General features: G+C 37.3%; 1 protein-coding gene across 1 annotated transcript in view; it reads right to left on the minus strand.

The window, feature by feature from the left end:
• Positions 1-9,716, minus strand: part of macf1a (microtubule actin crosslinking factor 1a) — a 212,967-nt gene extending 203,251 nt beyond the window's left edge. Inside the window, exons 1-2 of the mRNA XM_073858236.1 lie at positions 9,582-9,716; positions 4,225-4,450 (exon numbers count right to left, since the gene is read on the minus strand). Coding sequence (XP_073714337.1) covers positions 4,225-4,438 — 214 coding nt within the window. The 5' untranslated portion in view covers positions 4,439-4,450; positions 9,582-9,716. The remainder of the gene's footprint in view (positions 1-4,224; positions 4,451-9,581) is intronic.
• Between the last annotated feature and the right edge of the window lie 711 nt (positions 9,717-10,427).

A 10,427-nucleotide genomic window follows, 5' to 3' on the forward strand; every position in this document is an offset into this window, starting at 1 on the left:
GGCACAAGACTTTTTTAAGATGTCAAATAAATCTTTGGTGTCTCCAGAGCACATATGTGAAGTTTTAGCTCAAAATACCCCACAGATAATTTATTATAGCATGTTAAAATTGCCACTTTGTAGGTGAAACGCAATTATGCCATGAATTATTTTCTCTCTCTCCTTTTCTCTGCACTAAATGGCAGTGCTGTGATTGGATAGTACAGATTAAGGCATGGGCGTAGATTTAGGGTGGGACGCTAGGGACATGTCCTTACCAATATTCAGGGAAGACTGAATTGTCCCTAGCAATAATTTCGACCAAAATTAATCTGTATTAATAAATAACCACTGATGTCCGTCTTATTCTTGTGTTTTCTATTTTTTACTTATTATATTTTTTTCAGGAATCATTTAAATGAGATTAAAAATCTTTTGCAATCCCGTTCTGTAAAAATAGCGCTCTATGTGGTACACAAACGGTTAACAGCTTTCGTTCTCTGCAATGCCCGCCTCCGTAACTCACATCGCTAATATGATTGGCTTTGCATTTCTTTAGTCCCGCCTCTCTAACTCACAATGCTAATATGATTGGATTACCATTTCTTGAGTCCCGCCTCTCTAACTCACATTGCTAATATGATTGGATTAGCATTTCATGAGTCCCGCGGCTCCCGCCTCTCTAACTCTTGTCTTATGACTCGCTACGTGTGATAGGATGGTTTCACTTTGTACAACGCGCCAAAGTTCACTCAACAAGACGCGCGTGATTATTCGGGCTACAGGTAAGTGAGGAAGAAAGTATTATTATACCCACTGTAACTGTTTCATGCACAAAATATAGCAATGCTGACATCGCGGGCACGCGCGTCGAATTTCTGGGTCGAAGAATCTGTTTTCAGCCACGCAGTCCTTTTGAATGTGTGTCTTGCAATATCCACTTCTCGCCGCAAGGTTGTAATATGTTTTTAATAATTACGACAATAAATAGGTCAAGTCCGACCACCGGGAGCGTTTGATAATTTTAACTTTCAACTCGGAGGTGTTTTTAATTCACAGCAGCTGTTTAAACATTTGTGTCGCTTTCAACCGGGCGGTGTGCTTCCACTAAGCTCTGGTCTCTAATGAAAGGTAGATGGACCCAAATAAATATCTTTTATCTTGGTCCTGAAACGTTGTTCTCTTAAGTCTATGGAGGAGAAGGTATTTAAATAAACCGCGGAAATTTGGTAGTCACGTATCTATTAATAGACTACAGTGAACGTTCTGTCAGAACGTCCACTGCAGGTATCGTTCTAAAAACCATGGTTACCATGGGTCTGATGCCCATTCCAACTAAAGTTTGATGCCCATTCCAACTAAAACAGTAAAAGTTTATAATTTATTTTGAAAGTACTAACAAAATTCTACCTTCTGTTAAAATTTCATGCAAATATCTGATAAAATGAGAAAGTTACAAGCAAAAACATGTGAATAAGCAGCATTTCGGTCACACACATTCCATAGACATCCATATATAACATTTTCCTCTGATTTCTAATATTAAAAATAGCATAACTTTCTCAATACTCAACAGATTTTTACAATCCTGGTATCTTTGTAAATGGGAATGTCGGCTCTGTCTAGTCATGTGATACATTTTGAGTTTTGGGTTTTTTGAAAATTTTGTCATCATACCTACAAAATACGGAACAAGTTGTGTCACATAATGATTCAAGGACAGTGTTTGTTTCACCAATACACGACAATCCCATGTTAACCTGAGGAGTTGCAAACGCGTGTCAATCTTTTATAAATGGGGTAGCAAGGTTATTTAGGGGGTCCCTAATCCATGAAAGAAAATAACCCCAACATGGTAAAAACATGAATTCATGTCATGATTGCTGAATACTTTACATTACTGCACTGTGGTGATTACTTGCACAGATGTAGAAATAATGTAAGGTTGCATTTTAAACTTAAACTATTTTTTTCACACTGATTAACTGTCTGTTAATGAAAAGAAGATTTAATGTGAACTACAGAAACATTAATAAACGTTGTTCTGGAAACAGCATGATATACATACCTACTTTAACACTGGGATTTTTTGGCAAAATTAAATATTAATTGCATATTCTTCAATGTTAAAAAGTAAATATGGATTCATATATGTTACAAAGTGATTTTCTTTTCTTTTTTGACAAAGACTTAAACAGCTACTGTTTATTAGGCTCTAGGACATAACGAATTGTTTATTATAGTACATTACATTTGGGATGGCACCGGGGGTGGCGAGTCAGATGTCACTGAGTAAAGAGCATACTGAGTTGTCTTTGTCTTGTTTTTGCAATGCGACCATTTTATTTATGTCCCCACCAATGCCAGGAGCAAACCTACGCCCTTGGATTAAGGGGGGGGGGGTATTATTATAATAAGAGCTCCTTATGACATCATAAGGAGAGCCAAATTTCAATGACCTATTTTTTCATGTGCTTGTAGAGAATGGTTTACCAAAACTAAGTTACTGGGTTGATCTTTTTCACATTTTCTAGGTTGTTAGAAGCACTGGGGACCCAATCATAGCACTTAAAGCGTAACTAAACCCTAAACCAACTTTTTTTAATTAATGATCTGTAAGAATGGGGCTTTATTAGTGCTGTTCATTGATTTTAGCAAGTTTTTTGACATTTGGATATAAAGTGTTTCAATACTACAATATATGGTGTAAAAACGTCTGAGTGCTGCCCTCTTCAGGTTGAACGGTGGCTACTGCAGTTGAATTTTCCTATTGGATGGTGGGTCCAAAAAATGACTCGGGAAGTAAGCAGGTTCAAGATCACCACGCCCTTGTTACGATCTTACCACACACTTAGTTCGTTCGCTCTATCTCCGTTGGGATCTGCCCACTTTTCTTGCATTTTTCATTGGAGTCAGGTTCTGACCAGGGGTTTAGTTACGCTTTAAACATGGAAATAGTCAGATTTTCATGCCATGGCCCCTTTAATGTTTTAGTAATCCTTTCCTTACCAATCTGTTATGTCCTGTTCAAGCTACACTGGCAAAGTTGATCGATCAACTTTGCCATCTGCATTTTCTGGATCAAATTTGGCTCATATTGATAAGGTAGTAAAGACGATATTAACTCCTGTCACCATTGCATTGTGATTGAATATTTCAAAAATGGTCAGTTATCGGTCTTCTTAATCTTATCGACATCAGCCCTGTAAAACACATATCGACCCCCAATGCGAAGATATTCCAGGCCAACTTCTCCCATGTCAACAAACACCTCAGAAAAAATGTTTCCATTCAGGAATACAAGTTAAACACATGGCCATAAAAATGTGAGGTTAGGACTGGCAGAGAAAACTTACGAGTCTGTAGCGTGACTGTCTGCACAGCTTTCCAAATGAGCCTTGAGTAACCTAGTAAAGACTGACTCACACTTCTTTCCAATTATGCACCCAGGAGCAGAAATATAACTAAATCTTCTTCCCTTAAACCACTTTGCTTCTTGTATCACACATCTCCATTCACGGCTTTGGTTCCAAATACAGACACTGTCTAATGGGAAGAATAAAATCAACAGGAAAAGCCAGACAAACAGCCAGAAGTCTCTAAAAAGTGTCTTGAAACATTTTTGGCTCCCAACCCTCTGCCTCTCTATTCCCATTCCGGTCCAATCGCAGTTTTCTACACAGAACTTGATCCTCATGCGCAGCTGCATGCAAACAATACTGAGTCCCAGACTATCTGCAAAATAACGGATGTGTTTATCGCCAGCTTTACTCAATTGCCAGACTGCTTTTAATCAAATCATAAAGACTCTAAACCAAGAGCCTTTTGTTCTTTCATCTGGTTTGAAGTTAATACACCAACTGTGTCCCTAAAGACTGAGACCACTTTCGCACTTATACAAATCAACATGCCAATTTGAGTAATAAATTGAACATATTTAATGACATCATGCATTAATCATGGTTTAGACTCATTTACATGTAGCTGGAAGATACATTTATCCAAACTGACTTACAGTGCAAATCTTTACGGACTGAACTACAGGAGCACAATGTTTTAAAGGATAATGTTATAAATATCATTTGAATATGATTTGAAAATTTTGCTGACCTTTTGTGCAAGAGACATTACTGTAATTTTTTTTTGCATGTTTCAAAAAGTGGGTTTAAAAAAACACAGATTCCTAACGTGGTCTTTGACTTTTGGACCCCAATCACAGTTTCAGCTTCCTGCCAGATCTCTTACCTGCTACTCGTACCACCGCCCTCTCTGCGGGGTCCAGCACCGAATCCTGGCTCTTGCGTTTGCGCCTCTCATGTTTGGATAAATTCCATGGTAGGGTGTCTCCGGCAGTGCTGTGCGCACACGGTGAGAGAGAGCCCCCCGATCTCTCGCTACGAAACGAACGCTCGCTCATACACGAGCGCTCGCTCAGCGTCTCCTCATCCGAGGAAGACATCTCGCCAAGGGGCTGGGAGGAGAAAGAAAAATGAAATAAGGTCAGTATAATACTGAAAAGCACTGTATAATGTAAGAGAATGCATAATTTATCACCAATAGGACTATGAATAGGAATCATGAGGTGATTAAAGCATACCTAAAATATTAAGAAAGCCATAATTAACCTTAGAGCAACTGATACTTTGAAAAAAATCAGGTCAACACCGCTGACTCACTTCAACTATGATGACGAGAAAGAAGAGCACGTGATTATTGATCTGCCTTCAGTTACAGTTCTATTAAAACACTTCTTGATCAGTATTGGACATTTGGCTGGGCCGGAGATGTGCATACCTCTTTGATCAGCTGGAAGGAATGGGACCTTTGGGGCTTGAATAGGCTCCTGTCCATCACAGCTCATCAATATAACTGAGCTCATCGCAAGCTTTCAGGTCTCATCAACTCACATCATTCAAGAAATGCTTACCAGGATAGCGATACATACACATAATATTTACTTTCGTTTTAATGCCTTTTCAGCATTATAATTCAATATGCGGAGTTGAAGCGTTAGTTTACCCAAAAATGAAAATTCTGTCATTATTTTACTCATCTTAAAGTTGTTACGAACCTGTATACATTACTTTGTTTTGCTTTTTAAAGTTTAAAATATGATATAAAGTATATTTTTCTTACAATATTGCATCGATTAACCACAAAAGACCTTTATTAACCCCCCGGAGCCCTGTGGATTACTTCTGTGAAGGATGAATGCACTTTTACGGGCTTTAAAGTCAGAAGTTGTTCCCTGTTTTCTACCGTTTTAAGCTTGGAAAGCAAGGACGTTTACTAAAATAACTTCAAATGTGTTCGTTTAAAAGATGATGGGGTCATTTTGATATTTGGCTGGAGTATCACTTTAAGCAAAAATTTGAAGCACCATATACTTTCGTAGTAGGAAAGCAAAAATACTATGGAAGTCTGTCATGCTCAAAAACAATTTGGTTACAAACATTGCTCAAAATATTTTCCTTTGTGTTCAGCAGAGCAAAAAAATGTATACAGAAATGTAAATATATTGGAACTAGGCATGGGCCAGTATAAGATTCTGGCGGTATAATAACCATTAGCAAAAATACCATAGTTTCACAGTGTTGCGGTATCGCCATTGCAACACTAAAATGTGTTACTTTCAAATGCCATGTAAAAATAAAGCCTTTTAATTAGAATATGCTTTGAAAAATATATAATATTTTCATAATGTATATTAAATGTAAACATCAATTAAATCACATGACATAATGATTTAATTGATTTTGTATAAACACAGCTCATACCTTGGATACGGTAGCACAGAACATTTTAGTGGTTTTGAAACCTTGTAGTAAATTATGACAGAATTCATATTTTTTGGGTGAACTATCCTTTTAATGACACATATCCAAGATGGTGTAAAGAAAAAAAAATCTACTAAATAACATTTTTTTTAACATCACATACTACATCTTGAAAGCATCATCCTTAAATGTATGTTGGTTTTATGTTTTTTATTAAAGGGGACATTTCACAAGACTTTTTTAAAATGTCAATTAAATATTTGGTGTCCCCAGAGTGCGTATGTGAAGTTTTAGCTTAAAATATCATATAGATAATTTATTATAGCATGTTCAAATTGACACTTTGTAGGTGTAAGCAAAAATGTGCCGTTTTTGGGTGTGTGTGTCCTATAAAATGCAAATGAGCCGATCTCTGCACTAAATGGCAGTGCCGTGGTTGGATAGTGCAGATTAAGGGGCGGTATTAGCCCCTTCTGACATCACAAGTGGAGCCAAATTTCAATGACCTATTTTTTCCACATGCTTGCAGAGAATGGTCTTCTCATTTTCTTGGTTGATAGAAGCACTGGGACCCAATTATAGCACTTAAACATGAAAAAAGTCAAATTTTCAAGATATGTACTACTATAGTACTAACAAAAGTTATGATTTAATGAAAGTCGAGACTTAAGTAAAAACTAAAGTAATATATTTGACAGACATCGAATATAAAAAAGAAGTCATACAGTAAATAACGAGTCTCAGGATGGTACACCCCACTTAAACCTTAAGATTTGTGTGTATATCCTACATGTATACTGTCTTATGTTTCTCAAAGCAGGATTTCTGTATGTTGCCGTAGTTGAATCTTCTTGCCATCCTGCTGCTGTCTGACAGCGTGGTGGTTCTGTGGCAGCCAGCAGATATAAATAGAGTCCACGCTGAATTGAAAACCTTGCTATGTGATTATGCCAGTGCAGAAAAAGAAACTCCTCTCTTAAATCTTCAAACACTATTTCATCGTCCATTTCTTTCTCACCAGCACACTAAGTCAGTTCACGGCAGCTAAACGCACACAATGCACAGCGAGCTGTTATGTTGATTTAAGGTCTCTCTTCAACTGGCTCGGAGTTTGCACAAAGAGCCAGATTTCCCACAACGTTCGCCAGGCACATCCCAGAACAGACTTAATATTGCGCCACTGCTCTATTTCCCTTAAGTTTGTGGAACAGGGGCTTGTTGATGTTTTAACAACATGTGCAAAGATGTTCTCATGTCCATTCACCCCTAAAGTTGGAAAGTTAGTAACGCTGATACACAGACTTCTGGGAAACTGAAACAGTATTGGAGGAGGGGATGGCCTTGCATTATTCCCAGCGTTAATGTAGCCATTCAGGTATTAGTTCGTAGTACTGAAAATGTGACGTTTAATCCGAAAACAATATCATTTGTGTGTTTTAACAGAATCAGTTTAATGTCCTGTATGATATGATGTGAACTGACTTTGAACCAATAGTGTTCCTATAGCTCAGTTGTGTGAGCAATGCAAAGGTCATGGTTTGAACCCAAGAAAGGATACATACTGATGTATACGAATATATTAAACAAATGTATAGCTTGAATGTCTTGCAAGTTGCTTTAGATAAAAGCGTCTGGCAAATGTATAAATGTAAAAATTGGGCAATCGTGTTGTCCGTCGTGTTTTGGTTTTTAGGTATCATTTCTCATCAGCTTTAGTAACCGATCAATTAAAAAATTCGAGGAAATGCAAGATCATGTTTGTTCTTTTTAGATTTTAGTTATTTGCCACAGGCAGTCAGTTACCATTTGCAATGACAAGCTCTATTCAATCCGACCTGATAACCTGAAAACAACTGTAACCTTGTGAATGAGATGACGTCTGAATCTGAAATGATCAGAATCGCCCGACACACACAGCAACAGCAGCGAGCATGGTGTTAGGTGTGGCGTATGGCCATCTCTATAGGAGCACCGGGCAGGCAACCATCTGCACTCTTATAAATAAAGGTTCCAAAAATGTTCTTGTGTGGTTCCATAAAGAACCTTTCGCTTGCATTAAAGCATGGGTCTTAAACAGGGGGTCCTTGGTGGTATATAATATTGTTTGAATGCAAAAAAAATAACTGGAAAAATGTAAGTAGCCATCAATAGGCTATCCCAGGTGAAAAAGTAGTACACTTCCAACGTGTACTTAAAGTGCTTTATTTTCGCACACTAATTTTGTACTTACTAAAATGTAATCTTTAGTACTTCTTAAGATGTTCTTAAGATTATCTAAGTGTACTTCACTGTGCTATTTTGAGACACCATTAATATAAACTAAAATGCACTTTTAACATACTATCTCTGTATTAAAAAATGTATTTAGTTAACACTTGTATTAAACTTCAATTCTACTTTCATACAAAGATGGGTTCAAGTTTACTACAAGTGGTACCTAGATACATTTTAAAATAACTTTTTACCACATTTTAGTTCATATTCATGGGGTCTCAAAATAGCACAGTGAAGCACACCAAGATGATCTCAAGAACACCTAGAAACACTCAAGAATTTTTTGTATATTAAGTACAAAATTAGTGTGCGAAAATAAAGCACTTTAAGTACACTATGGAATACAGTCCTAATTGTACTAGGGGTCCCTGCTCCTCCTTTCAATCCATTAAGGGGTCCCCAGCCTAAAAAAGGTTGAAGACCACTGCATTAAAGGGTCTTTAAAGTTGATAAAGGTGTTTTACTATAAAAAGATAATAAAGAACTTAAACTAAAAAGGTTCTTTGGGGAACATCACTGCAAAGAACCCTCTTAGCACCTTAAAATAAGAGCGAGTGTATTTTTGATATATTTGGATTCGGATGCTTTTATCCAAAGCAACTTACAGTGCATTGCATTACAGCGGAAGACATTTGATCAGTATAAGTATTCCTAGGGAATCAAATTCACAAACTTAGCACTGCTAACACAACCAATTGATTTACAAGAGCCTGTCCCACCCCATGCAGAAATCAAATATATAGAAATAGCCTATAATATTTAAAACATACGCTTATATATAGCAACATATGAGATTTTGGTATGGGACACACAAAATACTGTAGCATATTATTGATAGTTCTGTAGTATTAACTATAGTGAATTGATAACTGTAATAAATACTGTAGTGTACTCTTAAATGTACTATAGTAGGGTAAATATAGTATATTATTTATAGTATATAGTATTTAAGAATTGTACTTCGATTTACTATAGCAATAAAGTATGCTATAATATTCATGTAGAGATGTTATGATGATGGAGGCTGTTAAATACCCTATACTGTAACGAGTGCCCATCATGATTATTAAAAAAAAAAAACATTAATCAGATTCCTTTTGTCTATGACATGAATGAATATTCACCAGTCATTCCTGAGTGAAACACACGCAGATCGATACATATTTGTGTAGTAACGCCCCTTCCTTCAGCACGACTACTGCAACAGTAACGGATCGCAAGCTGAATAAAACACATTATGAGCTCCGTATAACGGCAAACCTGACGGTAACGTGGCGGAAACCGACGAGAGTGACCACAGCATGTCTTTGTCCAAACCCTGCCTGAATAACGGCTTTACGTTCGTCCATTCATGCAGGCGTGAAATGAGTAAATCACAAATCACCTTAATCTGTAATTCATGAACGTGAGAATACTGGAGATGAAGAGATGGAAACGTAACGTCACCGTACTGTTCACACGGTACAGTTGAACGTTATTACATTCAAATATTATAACACTGACTAAATGCTGTGCCAGACAGAATAATGGACAAAATTTGGACCTTCTTACCGTATAACGGTAGTTCCCGTTAACGCGCGCTGAGGCGAAGATGCTCGCTTTTAAATCCCGACAAAACACGCCTCTCCGCCGGCTTGATGAACACAGATCGTGTCGGTCCGCACCGGCCCGGTAGACGGAGCAGCAGTATGGAGGCTGTGATTCGGTAATGGCTGTCTATTGCCCTCCTTTCATATCCCTCCTTCTCTCCCGCTCTCTCTTTCTCAAGCCCCCTCCTCCTCTTCCTCACTCTCTCTTCTCATCCTCTCGTCTGGCCCAGCCCTCTTTAATGATGCTGGTGATGGTTTTAATATTAATGATGATTATATACTTCATATATGAAAATCACGAGACTCGGTCTCACACATTTAATAAAACATACAAGCAGAAATCGTATAAACTTATTTCAGTGTAAATTCAATCTATAGCAGTGAACTTTCTGGGGTTAAGGGTTTAAACATTACAGTGAAATGCTAGGAAGGCAGATAAAGCCTTAAATATGAAAGAGTTGATGAAAACAATTGTAGTGATTTCATTAGCTCTCTACTATTTAAATCATTACAGAAATTCCTTTATGCAGTGTGTTTGGGGAATTATTCCAGATATTGGTTTTCTGCCAGATAACAGCCTAACAGAACCCAACACATTACCAGTAGAGACCCACAGAGAGATCAATACAATTCCCATTATAATCCTTAAATCCATTAGAACTTCTATTCTGTTTCTATTGTTTTTTAAGCAGTGGATAATGTAAGCTAATGTGGCAATAGTCTCTAACTCATCCAAACAAACAAACAGATTTCAGAGCAGTTTTCGATTTGTTTTTCTCCTCATAGCTTTGCTTACAAAGCTGCTGTG

The sequence above is a fragment of the Misgurnus anguillicaudatus genome, chromosome 20 (genome assembly GCF_027580225.2).
Source record: "Misgurnus anguillicaudatus chromosome 20, ASM2758022v2, whole genome shotgun sequence".
Lineage (NCBI taxonomy): Eukaryota > Metazoa > Chordata > Actinopteri > Cypriniformes > Cobitidae > Misgurnus > Misgurnus anguillicaudatus.